The sequence below is a fragment of the Ruditapes philippinarum genome, unplaced genomic scaffold (genome assembly GCF_026571515.1).
Source record: "Ruditapes philippinarum isolate M1 unplaced genomic scaffold, ASM2657151v2 ctg8191_1_1_1_1, whole genome shotgun sequence".
Lineage (NCBI taxonomy): Eukaryota > Metazoa > Mollusca > Bivalvia > Venerida > Veneridae > Ruditapes > Ruditapes philippinarum.
In genome coordinates this window covers 50,485-65,680 of record NW_026856629.1, presented here as the reverse complement: position 1 = coordinate 65,680, position 15,196 = coordinate 50,485, and the positions used below count along the sequence as shown (strand labels likewise).

At 31.2% G+C, this 15,196-nt stretch overlaps 1 protein-coding gene across 1 annotated transcript in view; it reads left to right on the top strand.

Moving 5' to 3' along the window:
- Positions 1–12,002: 12,002 nt before the first annotated feature.
- Positions 12,003–15,196, top strand: part of LOC132747158 (ubiquitin-protein ligase E3B-like) — a 33,300-nt gene continuing 30,106 nt past the window's right edge. The window contains exons 1-2 of the mRNA XM_060736478.1: positions 12,003–12,399; positions 14,448–14,497. Of these exons, the coding sequence (XP_060592461.1) occupies positions 12,286–12,399; positions 14,448–14,497 (164 nt within the window). The 5' untranslated portion in view covers positions 12,003–12,285. The remainder of the gene's footprint in view (positions 12,400–14,447; positions 14,498–15,196) is intronic.

Sequence of the window (15,196 nt, the reverse complement as noted above, 5' to 3'; positions counted from 1 at the left end):
TTAACGTAAACTATTTCTGTGAAATATTAACTATTTTGCAGGGAGAATGTAAACTTCAAGATCAATAAATGCTTTTATAGATTGCTCTGTCCGTTTGTTTGTTATAATAGATATAATTTACATGTGTGTCGCACAAATCAAATAAAATCTCTTTTTTTTCATAATTGCAATAATCAAGTTTGACTTTATTTGTTAAGATATTTTTATGAAACATATACCATATTGTTTAACATATGTACTTTAAGATAAATGAATGTATTATTAGATATATCTGTCCGTTTATCCATGCTAGAGTCCAGAATTACATTAATAATTGGAAAAACGCGCGCTGCAAATAAAAACGCTTTTCATGATATTTTATTCTTACGCAGGACGTTATTTACAAAGGCATAAGTTATTCAATATATTGTAGAGACGAATGTATATGTCAAGATACTGAAATACATCTTAAAACAACTCTGCCAGTTTGTCTGCTATAATACACATACTTACATATTCAGGAAAGTCGGACAATGCATATAAAATCGGTGTATTTCATTTTTTTATTATCAAGTTTGCCATTATTTATAAAGATATCGCCATGAAACATATACCATATTGTAGGGACATCTGGAAACTTAAAGTCAACTAAAGGCAACACTAATATATTTGTCCGTTTAAGCGTGATATTGTCCAGAAATACATTCATAACGAGGGGGGGGGGGGCACTCGCGCGGCTAATAAAGAAAAACAGTGTTTTTCTTGATATTCAATTCTTACAAAGGACGTTAGTTACTATGTTTCTGTTGCGGAAACAACTCTGTCCGTTTGCCTGCTAAAATAGCCCCACTAACATACATAAATTTTAGAAAAGTCGGACAATTCAGACAAATCCGTGTATTTCATAATTTTCAATAATCAAGTTTGACTTTATTTGTTAAGATGTCTTTTTGAAACACATTCCATATTGTAGGGACACATGTATTCTTTAAGATAAATAAACGCGATTATAAATATATTTGTCCGTTGTTCTATGCTATACCTCAGAAATGCAGGGATTATTCGGACAATACAAGCAAATCGGTGTTTTTCATAATTTTTAATTTTTATGTGTTGATTTATTCAGAAAAGTATCTTCATTAAACATAAATCCTATTGTAGGGAAACATACGGCGTATATACATTACGATAAATGAATGCATTCCTATATATATCTGTCAGTTTTTCAATGATAGTGAATAGAAATACATTGTTAAATATTGTGCAATATAGTTGTAGGAAATATCAGTCTTTCTATTCGCCATCATTTTCTGGAAAATAATTTGAAAGCTTCAGAACAACTTAACCTTAAGAACCTATGGGGAAAAATAATTTGAATTTGTTACAGCAAGTTTATTTTTCCCAAATATCCTTTATTTTGTGTGCTTAGGTTCACCGGAAAAAAGATATAAAAATATCCTTAAAGCCACAATAAAATTTACTGCCTCGTTGCTCTCATTTGCATTAAGACGGGAATCGCTGGACCGTCGATATGCTACCAATCAGATAATTTTGACCGTTTTAGAGGTTATCCAATGAAATCAGGTGATCACGCGCTGCCTTTTGCGACTGGTCAATTAGTAGATCTTGACCACGCCTATCAGTTAATAATAATTAGTGGTGTGTATGTATTTTAATTAGTTTAAGACATTAACATAATCAATGCCATCTTTGATTATTCTTATAATCTTATATCATCTGATATATGATACTGAATGCATAAATAATTGTTTTTCTATTTTATTTTTTCCCCTTTTTTCTATTGCTGATCTCTACCGGAACCATATATTGCTTAATTTGTGTTATTTGCATACATCCTCATGTTGTATTTGTAATACCTTGAGTGAAAATAAAGTTTTCTGTCTGCCTGTCTGTCTTATGCAAAAATTTCAAGTATAATGGCTTTAAAATTATTAACGTCTATGAAAACGCGCAGATAAATATAGTCGTGCACGCAAAGTAATAAATGAAAAAATAAATATTAAATATATATATATATATTTATTTATTTATTTATTTATTTATTTATTTATTTATTTATTTATTTATTTATTTATTTATTTATTTATTTATTTATTTATTTATTTATTTATTTATTTATTTATTTATTTATTTATTTATTTATTTATTTATTTATTTATTCATTCATTCATTCATTCATTCATTCATTCATTCTTTCATTCATTCATTCATTCATCCATTCATTCATTCATTCATTTATTAGTTTTATTTGCGCTGCGCGCACCTAGTACGTACTAATAAACTTTAACCTATACTTATTTAATATTGAATTGTAAAATTCGGTTCGTAAGAATAGCTATTTGTTTTAATACACCGTGAACAGAATGACGTTCTACGACATTGCGCTGGCACCCTTACTTCACGATATGCAGACGATATTTTACTTCTGCTTACTATATACATATAATTAAACTGCCACTTATACATATTATAAAGTGGAATTGTTTTCCTTAAATGCAGTCTGTTAAAAAACCTATCTGTTAGTAGTAGATTTTCCGAAAAATGCTTAAATAGACGTTATTTCAACAAGAAAACGCGTACAAATACATATTAAGCATGTGTTTATGTATTTCGACAATTTCATAAAAATTGAATTTCCCGTTGGAATAAATAATAATGTTGGAATAAATTCCAATTGGAATTTAAATAATTCCGCCCGGACAGCATAATTCCGATCGGAATACATGAAATTCCGCCCGGATTTTTTTTTAAATACAATTTTTGATGAGAAAAAAATTAAGAATAGCTTTAAATGAAGTCAATTATTAATATTTAACATTAAATCTATCGGATGAAATGATTTTTGAGTGTTTAGGGCAAGTATAAATGGTAGTGAAGTTTGCCACTATCCCGGTGGTGCAAAGATTTTCCGGTGGCTGTTACGTTACGAATTTTCCATAGAAACGGATGTTGCATTTCGTGCGCATTCTGCTTTGGGTAAAGAATATATTATATTGGTATTCAACATCATCATAAACAACTTTATGTAATGTGAAAGATTTATCATTAGTTAAGAATAGTTTATTTTAAAAAAAAACAGGTGCACGAAGGTTTGCAAGTGCATATTAAAGCACTGAACTCGTAAATAAGAGGTCGTTAATACCAAATTTATGGGCAATATTTCTTTTCTACTATGCGATTCAAACTTGTGTTCAGAGGTATGAGGTCAAGTAATAATACTGAGAAAAAAAAACACATGCCTAGCCGGCTTTCATGTTGTCTGGAGAAAAATTTGCGACATAATCGGCATACATTTATTTTCTTAAATGAGCTATAAATTTGACGATAAAGAGTTAGTTATACAGTGTATGAAAAAAATTATCTGTATAGAGTGTAACATAAATGAGTACTAGTAAATGAACAAATTTAATGAAAAATATTAAACTCAAACCTTTTTAAGATGTGCATTTTAAACATTTGAAGGGAGCATACTTTATCACAGGATTTAAATCTTATTTTTATTTTATTTTTATTTTTTTATTATTTTATTTTTTTCTTCACTAGTGTTATCTATTTGATCCCATTAGGAACCTAGATTGGTACGCAGAATCAATAACAAATAAATGTGTACGCAGTAGCTTGATTTTTTTAGAGTGTACGCAGTATCATAATGTCTAATTCCTGTAAATAGTTCGTTTTAAGACATTTTTCGTAGAAATGAAAAATAACAAAGATTGAAAATATGTTTATGGAACGGTTTTTACAATGAACTAACTTCCAGCTGTGTGAAACATTCAGTTTAATCTACAATTTCTCAATTTCTGTAACATTTCAACGCCGGGTGAACGCAGTATCCAGAATCAAAATCGCATTCAACGCGAAATACTGACGAGAAAGGGATTACTTGTGTATATGCATTTGGAATATTAAAACTAGAAGTAAGGATTTATTTTATGCTTTTCAGTGGATTACTGATTTATCCGTGAAAATTATATTTGATAATTTCACAGTGAAAATTATCAAAATATAAGTTCACTTTTTTCAATGACGAAACTACTTTTTTAAGATTTTCCCCATGTGGTACCTCAATTTTATTTTTACGGACAATTCTGACAATGTCAGGCTGTTAAAAGAAATAGCAAAGCTGAAATAGATAAATAACTTAAATGTCAAAAGTAACACAGAGAGAAAACTTACTTCTATTCCTTCAAATTCCAATCACCAAATTTCGTCTCTAAATTTTTTTTGTTTCGTTTTTACAGTCTGAAAAATACATTCCTTCCCCATGCAAAACTGCTCTTGATGACATTTGGGCATATTAAAGTATCCTACGAGCAATAACTGCCGTATGCTTTATGAAAAATTGAAAAGCATTGACAGCCATCACTCGTAAAATAAGTAAATCAACCCAGCGTTCCTTCAGCAAGCTTCCAAGTTTTCCATTTTCCTAGCTCCTTTTCTGAATGTTTTCACTTCTGTCAACACTTATTTTTTGTCTGTTACAATCCTCAAATAAGTTTTCTTTCTTTTAAAAAGGTGTATGACTAACAAATCCAAATTATATCCTTCTGAATCTTACACAATTATTTTCCTCCCATGAAATACACAACTTTAAAAAATGGCTGCCGTTTACATTTTAGAAAGCCAGGTCTAATATAAATTCGCAGTAAGTAACAGAAATATGGATGGATGGTTGGAATTTTCTCCTGCAGGAATTGTTTGTTTTTATTATTAAAACAAGCGATCATTCATATTTTTTTAATAAAATGAATAAATATCACCGTCATTTAACCTTGATTGGCGGACTTATTTTTCAGCTCAAGACTTCTTGTTTTAAATGAGAAATTCCGTCTAAATGGGGCTCTCAATGGGGGAAACAGATTTTAATATTAACGTTAAAATTATGGAAATTTCGTTTTAACTTGTTTTTAAGCATAAAATAAAAAGAAAATTTGTCTGTTTGTTGTGTAAGATGTAATTTTATTTATCTCGTGACGCCACTCGTGAGAATACTGTTTTTAAAGCTCACTCGATGAAATAAAATTTCATCTTACACACAAACAAACAAATATCCTCTATATCTTCTTTGCAAAAGAAATTAAATACAAATCTATTCTGATTGCTTTACATGACTCTTTGTTCAAAATATCGGGTCGCGGTATCAAAACTTTAAGGATGCGCGCGCATGGTATAACTCTCTTGTGTATGTAGTTTGTCGGGTTAATTCTATAGCCTTTCTTAAAATGTTGGGGTGACGTTCGCCTTGTACAGGAGGAAAATAAAAAGCCTGTATCTTAGCTTTGCCAGTCTGTAAAATGGTAAAAGACTTTTGGACATCACAAGTTTTAGGCTTAACTAGAATAAGAACATATTTAAATAGTAAATTAGACTACAGTATGTTGACCTCTTTAATTTCACTTAAAACTCTATTTGAAAGATCCTGCTTAAAATTAACTATTAACTATTGTGTAGTGTTGTTTGAAGCACAGTGATAAGACTATTACACAATTTTCATTATACCTCTACTTATAAAGGGTAAAAGTGGTTTCGTCGGACTACCGGTTCGGAGAACTTATCTTATATACTAGTAATAAGATAGGTTGTAGTTTCGCGAACTTTATTTTTTAGTGTTTAAAATATCTATTGTACACTGGGCACGTCAATTATTGTATTAGTAGGAGTTAATTAAATTTTGTGTTTTTTCACGCTTTTTTATGCAATTAAAGACAATATCTTTGAAGATTTCAACACTTATTTACTCTGTACTCAATTATAAACAAATGATTTCTTTCGAGAAAAAAAGCCTTTAATTAAATAATTAGTTTTACAATGTATATTTTTACAACTTATTACATTTACTAAACTCATCAATCAAATAACTCTATGTAAAATATGTACAGTAGGCCTAATTGTACAATATATTTCATATTCATTAATGATTATTGCGTCATAATTTAGTTATTTAACATATTGACGGTAAAACACTTTATTTATCAATGACCCAAGTACAACATCTACATCTACATCATACTGCTTAACAATCAATTCTGATTATGACTAGCAGGCGCGTTGTCAGGGAACTGTTAATAAAAGAAATTATTTACATGTATATGCAGATTTAAAAGTTAAAAGAATAAAAGTTCTACAAGACTATTGATTTAAAAGACATAGTGTGCGATTTAGAATTTATAGAATGGATCAAGCCTCTCAGTAAAGATGTTTAAACTGGGGCTAGACTGAGCAGTTATAGAGGAAGGTTATCCCAAAGACGAATGCTCCTAGGAAAGAAGGAATTTTGATGATATTGTGTCCTCGAGTAGGGTATCAGGTAGTTCAGATTTCTTGTTTGGGTAAGGTGTTGGTGGTCAACAAGAACAATGTTGTTTTGGATTTTATACAAGTAGGTTACAGCACTGATGTTTCGATGATATTCGAGGGTTTGCCAATTAAGGTCATTTCTCATTTTTGTATAGTCTAGTCTATACTTATATAGTCATAGTCATTAAAAATATATCTAGCAGCTGATCTTTGGACTTGCTCTATCTTATAAATTAAGTATTTCTGCCAAGGATGCCAAACTATGGAGCAATATTCAACCTGAGGTCTAACATAGGTCTTATATGCAGTTGCCTTTATCTTTTTATTTGGGGTTTTAACATTTCTTCTTATGAATCTAAGGGAGTTGTTTGCTTTAGATGTAATATTGTTTATATGTTTGGTCCATGAAAGGTCTTGACTAATAGTGACTCCTAGGTATTTTGCTTCTTGGATTGAGTTTAGTTGGATGTTATGAAGGGTATAAGGAAATATATTACAGGGTTTCTTTTTCTTGTTATCCTGAGAACTTCATATTTATCAGGGTTAAACTCCATGGACCAGTCTTTTTCCAGAGCATGAAGGTCATCTTGGAGGGTATGGGCATCTTGTTTAGATTTGATGGTGAGGTAGACAACAGTATCATCTGCAAAGAGTCTAACCATACCTTTGACACTATAAGGGAGGTCGTTTATGTAAGATAGGAGAAGGCAGGGACCTAAAACCAAGCCTTGGGGGACACCTAAGAGGACTGGTAGAATTCCTGATTTTTACCTTCAACTAAAGCGTGCTGGGAGCGTGACTTAAGGAAGGAATGGCTCGTGACTTATACCCAAATCTTTCCAATTTACTCTAAAGTTTGTGATTGCCCACCTTATCAAATGCCTTACTGAACTCTATGACTCTGATATTAGTTTGTTGGCCACTTTCAAGATTGTCATGAATTTCCTGGGAGACGCTTACTAGCTGGGACTCACAACTCCGTTTGGACCTGAAGCCATGTTGATAGGGGCTAAGGATGTTGTGCTTATCATAAAAGGACATATAATATTGGACACTAAGATATGCTCCATCAATTTGGACGCTATACATGTGAGGGAGATTGGTCTATAATTGCTGGGTTTGCATTTTGGGCCTTTTTTGAAAACTAGGACAATTATTGCATGCTTTCAGGGACAATACCTGTTTTACGTGAGATCTGGAAGATGTGGGTCAGTACATGCATGCAGTATGGGAGTAATTAACCTCTTGATGGAGCTCTTTTAGTAACCTAGGGGATATTTGGTCAGGATCAGAAGCTTTATTTGGGTTTAGGCCTTTTAAAAGTTTCTTCACACCATCTTTCGATATAGATACTTCTGGCATAGATGGGTGGTGTTTTGGAATAAGCTTCTCTTTGCAAGCCTGGGATAAGCTAAGGGGCTGAGGCCGACTTTAATTACTATAGGCCTATATATATATATATATATATATACTTATAGTACCATAGTGGATATTGTCTTTAAATCATACTTTTGGGGGCTGTAAGTTAACAGGGACTGGAGGGAGTGGGGAGGGGGGTGGTGGCAGGGGATAATTTATCAGACTTGAAGATCTTATTGAGGATCCCTGTGGTTTGACATAAATTTGTGTAGATTTTTATTTGATTTCCTGATATACTATTATCTGTCTTATCCGTCGATAATACATGTACATCCATTTCCGAAAAATTGTGATTTAAAGACAGACTTTCAATATGATGCTACATTTAATTTTCTTATTTAATTCCATTTTCAAAGTTGTAATTTATGACGTATCCTTTTTAAAAAAAAAAATAATCTCCCTTGCGCTGAAATATAGCTCCGTTCTGGGACATAGGATAAGGGGACGGGAAACACGGAGATTATCGCTCCTATGTGTTTTCGTCCAATCGGGAATCAGCGCCGCCATTTTACAAATTTAGTTCAATGCGGAGGAAATGTTCGTCAAGAAAATTGATCGGAATGTTTACTTTATGGGGTTGAAGTCCTCAGAAAGTAAATAAAAAAATTCTGTAAGTATCATGACATTGATCCGATGTATTTTTAACATGGTGTTTAAAGTTTCTAATGTGAAAACTGTGTTCTGTTGAAAGAATAAAAATCTCAATCGAACTGATGTTGTTGTGTTGATCGCCGTGAAAGGGTAATTTTTGTCTGCAAAACTTCGTTTAAAGAAGTAAATTACAAGAAAACTGGCAGAATATTTTGAAAGATCATTTAAATATCTTTGGTTTAACATTAAGATTATGGAACTTTAGTGAGTTAAAGTGAAATTTTACGGGTTCCAATTTTATGAACTGTGACAAAAATCCGTAAATAAAATGGCGGAATGCTAACATGATGTACATTTTTGTCCCGTAAATGAACGTTATACGTCAATTAAATGTGTCCCATGTTATTATTTTTTAGTAAAAAATAGACATATTAATAGCAAGAGAGTAAAATTGGATCATTTTTTTCGTACGATTTTTCATAATTCAGTGTCAAATTTCAACAATTTTTTCGTGAAATCTGAGACCAAACCATAAATTGATGAATTTGCAGTTAAATCGTTTGATATTTAAAAAGTAGAAAAAACATGTTTTAGAAATAGGTAGTGTTTCTTTTTATTTTTAAAAACCATAATTTGTTATCTGAATGAAAACAACAAAACAAAAACAACATCTTTATTAAAAACTATAGATTCCTTAGCTGTGTCATTGGATATCATGAAGGATATCCTGTCATGGTGTCAATTGTTATTTGCACTTTTATAGTCTTTTATTTCTTTATTCTTTGTATAATAAATATGAATTTCAATTGCAGGTTTATCGAAGATTGAAAACTTTCCATCAGATGCTTAATTTCTTCACAAATTTCTTTTTGCTTGATATACCAGTAATGATGAACAAGTTACTAAGTGTAAGGTCACATTAGATACCATGAATTTGTCGATTCAAATGGACACTCTACAAATGAAGTTTATGCCATTCAGTTATCTCGATTTATGACAGTGTTGCATTCAGTGATTCGCCAAGGTTTAAAATATGTATTCGTGTCACAGAGAAAATGAAGTTTGACCTACTTGTGCATTCATATATCTGATGAAACATTATTTCAAAGCCGCATGCCTACAGATGACCCAAAATATTCCAAAGAAATTACACTTGGAAAAAAACATACTAAAACTTTATAAAAAGTTAACAGATTAAAGATTCAAGTGATAATCTATATCTTATGTGCAATTAATGACTGTATTTTGCAGTATTTCACCATATTTATACTGCGTTACTAACGCAGTAGGGGCCATTTATGCATATTTTGACTTCTGTTTGGTAATTGATGTAGATTATAAGTGCCGATTTCAATGTGTCAAGTACTTTTTTTGTTCATTTCACAATATTTTACACTTCACAATTTTCTAAAAAATTAGGATGAATCTGGTGGCTTTTAGTAAAATTAGAATGTTTTCACAGCGTTTTGTTATTTCATTGAAAAGTTTTAATAAAGAATTCTCCATTATAATTATTAAACACACATGAACTTGTATGAAATAAAACATTCTGCAACAAAAAACACTTCTATTACTATTCAATTAAGTGCATTTTTGGCGCATATCATCTCATTTTGAAAACAATATGGATTATGTAACTATTGAATAATGATATATATCATCAATATTGTTTTTGCAATTCAAGATATCAACTTTATACCCTGAAATGAAAAGTTGGTATGCAACGAGTATTAGTAAAATTGTTTGTATTCCAATTATTTTTACATTTGTACAGCTAATATTTATAAGATGAAATAAATATTAAAAAAAAATCTTTTGTAATGTGTAATATTTTGATAGGGTGTTTTTTTTTTATCAACTAGGTAGTCCTTTATGCTGCCTAGCTTTTTAATAAAAGTGTAAAAGACTTTTAATGAGTCAGTGGTTCAGTATAAAAATCACAGATATATTGTCCACTGGTCTGATGCATATATATGCATACAGAAATGTCACATGACAAATGGGTCGAAGCTGGAACTCTAACAATGGGTATGTAGGTTGATGACCAGTATGCTTACAACTTAACCACAGTGGCCTTTGCAAATATGAATCTTTGTTTTCATTTTATATATGAACATTGCATCTTAAATTCTATCTTTTTGAGTTATAATTAAAACTGTCATTCAACAGCATTTTTGAAAAGGGCATTGTTGTGTGTAGTAAGAAAACAATTTATTCAAGAATGAATAAGAACATAATTACAAATATATGTGAAAAATATGTTGAACATCAAAAGGTTTTATAAGGCCATTTACAAACAAACCTTAATTAAACAATGGTCAGATATTTCATTAAATCAGAAATTATAACATGTTATAATCATGTTTATAGCAGCTGTACACTTTAATTACATAATTAATAAGCCGTCCCAATACAAAATAATTTGTATGTTTATTGACAAATTTGACATAATGATATCAAATAATTTATATAAATTAAAGTCAGAAAAAAACAATATATTGGAAGGTATTTCTGAACGTATTTTTATTACAAAACGTAAATTTTCTATCATAATAAAATGTGAGAAAACTTTTAAATGCCAATACTTTTCTGTATTTGTTTAATATTTATTCATATTTTCAAAATTGATCAAATGAAAAAGTATTTAAAAAACGGTAAATTTACCCATAACCTTTAAAAAAAGATGGCCTCTTAATTTAATGCCCACCTCCCGAAATCACCGGAAAATTTATGCACGGAATATATCCGATAAATCCGGCATGTACCGTGATTACGGCGTTTAAACACGGCGCTTATCGATCGATCAATTCCAATTGGACACCAACATTGGCACTGATAAGAAAGCGCGAGTGGCATATCCCGTTATCGTATATCCCAGCTCCGTTGCAGTGCGGATAAGTCCATTTTCATAAAATCTTTTACAACAATACTTAATTCCATTTTTTAACGTTGTTTTCTTTTTAAATTCAGTTGCACCTAAAAAAATCTCCGTTGCGCAGACAAAATGTCCATTTCGCCGGCACACAATTCTTTACAACATCAAAGTTGCAGCTATTTGATATATGATTAAGGTTTTTATATCTTTTTTAAATTTATTTATTCAAATAAGGTTGTGCCCATTTTTCAAAATCATCTCCATTGCGCCATGAAAGGCATATAACCCTTCAGTGATATTAAACATATACAATTTATGAAACGTTTTAAAACATACTTACCTTATAGAGCTAAACAATCTTTTAAGATGCTAAAATATAGCATATTAACTTTAAAAAAAAGGCGTTGTGTTGATTTTTCTAAAAAAATCCGTTGCGCCATGAAATTTCCATTTCGCAAGGCATATAACCCTTCAGTGCAATAAAACATTAACAATTTATGAAACATTTATTTAATAGTACTAAACAATCATTTTAGATGCATTGACTTTAAGAAAGGCGTTGTGCCGGTTTCTAAAATATATCTCCGTTGCGTCCGTTGCGCCAAAAAATCTCAGTTGCGTATTTTAGTGGTACCCGTAAATAAATAATAATAATACATGTATTATTAAATAAAGATTAAATTTTTTTATTGAGAACTTGTAAAAAAAAAAAAAAACAAATAAAAAAAAACAAAAGCAAAAAAAAAAAAACACTGCACATTTCGCACAAGTGAACTTTTCGCTATTTGTGCGTACCGCATTTCTCCACGTTATATGACATTCCGTGTAATTAATTGCACATTACGACTGAATTTATAAGGATATTTAATTCTGAATAATTAACGATTTTTTTTTGTGAGATTATGTGATTTTAAAGGTATTTCTAAAATAGAAGAATGTTGATTCGCTACACTATCCATTTGAATAGTTATTTACATCCGTAGCGGAACATGTATCAGAATTTTTTATGATCATGTAGATTCGCACTCAATTTCGTTCGACCCGATAAAAAACAACAACAAAAAGTTAACGATAAGTAATAGCCAAAACTTAATTCAGTTATCATGTTCAGTAAAGTTGACAGTCATCAGAAAGACAGCTTCCTTGAACAAACTAAGGCTCAGAGAGAAGAGAGGGCTCTAGAGAAGCAAAGAGAAAAATCTGCTCTTAAAATTCAGGTATTTTTCTGTTACAGTAACCAGGTAATATAGACATGCTTTGACTGTCTTCCAGTTTGAAGTCAGTGTTCAGATGCTGCTCCAACTTAAGGCTTGCAGAACGAATCATAAAATTTGCCATTATTTCAATTTGTAGACAAAAAGAAAGTTGAACCTGTTTAGATACTTGCATAGTCCAAATATTTAGACATAACCGCGGATTTGAAGCTATTTTTTACATAGGTCAAATCTGCTTTTCCAATAAAAGTCAAACTGTAACAAAAAAAAATGCGCTGTCTTTCAATGAAGGACTTATACTTGCAGTGCAATATAATCTGATACAGATAATAGGATAAAGTAACATACATATTTATTTATCATGGAAGTGGCTAGCCGTACAGGCCCATACGGCTAGCCAAAAGTTCTAGCCGTACGTGAGTCACGTACGACTAGCCTGGACACACTGTATTGGCTAGCCGTACGGCACTTTTAAAAAATATATGGAAGGAGAAAGTGCATAGGTTAATTATGACTTTAAGCGAGGATTTTAGTCAAGAATGTTTACTTTTTAGAGATTAATTGACGTGTTGGCTACAGTAAAGAATGTACTTAGTCATCTCAAGACGTCGAGAAAAAATAGCGTTTGGACATCAATTGAAATAGTTTACAAAATTTTGATAATAATCCTTTTTTGTTTCATTAAGTTTAATTTTTAAATTGAAAAAAAAAACACAAAAAAAACACCGAAAATAATTGTTGTTAGGCTCTGATAATTGCGTCAATTACTGACGGTATAGAAGTTTGTCCATCGTCCATCATTAAGGAAAGTTTGCATTCTTACATATTATTTCTCCTTTTCACCGTTTTTTTAAAAATATTCTTTTTATTTATTTATTTATTCCCCTCTGATCATTATTTATTCGATCCATGTGCTTAATTAACAGATTTAACAATTCATCTTTCATACAAATCATAAGCATGAAAATTAAGGACGTTATAACATGCAACTTCGACACTTAATTTTATTAAGATAGATTATACAACGCTTACTCGTATTCATTTTTTTTTTTTTTGCAAAATTGCGGAGCATCTTTATTAAAGTGAACACACTAGGACAAATGCGGAGATTTGATAAAAATCGTCGTTTAAAGACACAAAATAACATATGCATTTTCGTCTTCCATATAATTTTGAAAAGTGCCGTACGGCTAGCCAATACAGTGTGTCCAGGCTAGTCGTACGTGACTCACGTACGGCTAGAACTTTTGGCTAGCCGTACGGGCCCGTACGGCTAGCCACTTCCATTTATCATATTATACCTACATGTGCAGTCCTCTGTAAAAATGATACTGCAAGACCGTGCATATATTTTTTGAAGTGATGTAATTTGCATTATACAAACATAGTGTAAAGATGTGTATTAAGACACACTATTAATGTGAGCGTTACACTTTAGGCCCGTCAATGTAAAAGCAAGAACAGGTGATTCTTTTTAACTTTAAACAGTTTTTATTTTGGGTATGTGATAAATAGAATATTATATTCATATGGGTTCATTACTGCATTCATTGAACTTGTTCAATAAAATAATATTTTGCTCGCCAGAGGCTCGTATAATATAATTTTATTCAACTTGTTCAATAGATTCAATATATTTGAACCTACAGTAAACTCATTCAATATCCTCTATATATTCAAACACATGTGTTCAGCACATTCCTCCAACAAGAAAAAAATATATAATGAATTTATATGATAACAATTTTTGTTTTTGTTGCTGATGGTGACCAATCAACGTGCTGAACACCTTTGTATTCAACAGAGAGACACATAATAATTGATTTGTGCATTTTAAATTGAATAGGTATTATTTTGATAGGTTAAAAGTTGTGTGTGCCTTATTAGTTATATGATCTCCACTGATAGCTATTCTCAAATAGCTAAAATAATGAAAGATGGACAAGTCAATTAAAGATATTAAGGGTGGTAAGGGTAAATAAGATTGTACCGTCTGCTGTCAATTTTTGTAGATAAACAATTAAAGCTAATTTGTAAATATTTCTTTTCAGAGTGTGTATCGAGGATATAAATCCAGACGCAGTTTGAATCTTGTCATAAGGTAATTAGTTTTGTATTTATTTGTTTGAAATTATATTTTGCCGACTATAATAGCAACATACATCTTTTAATTTATTTGTTAGGGGCGTCCGTGGCCGAATGATTAAGGTCATTGACTTCAAATCACTTGCCCCTCACCGCTGTGCAATGGAATCCTGACAGGGTCTTTGGATTCTTTCATGTGAGGAAGCTATTCAGCTAGCTTACGGAATGTCGATGGTTCTACTCAGGTGCCCATTCGTGCTTGAAATAATGCACGAAGGGGCACCTGAGGTCTTCCTCCACCAGTAAAGCTGGAGGGTCGCGATATGACCTATACTGTGTCGATGTGACATAACTATTTTGGATACAGTCTATCAGTATTTTTTACTTCTCTACTTTCTTGTTCAGTTGATTTTTAATGGTAAAATTATCAATTATATCCCATCCAAATGAACCGAAAATGGATTGGAAGAAATTTCATCTGATTTTCATCATAAGCTACTAGCTAGTACAATTACTTGAACTATGCCCAATTACTTGAACTATGCCATAGCCATGCAAGAGGTAACCTATACTACCAGTGCAGATAATGATCACTGTTTTCTTATCAGTCATTTTAAATATTTTGAAATTTTCCCTAAAAATGATGAATGGTTTTGTCCAGACTGTAAGATGGACAAGTTCATTCAAGATATTTTGCAAGGTAATGATTACCTGT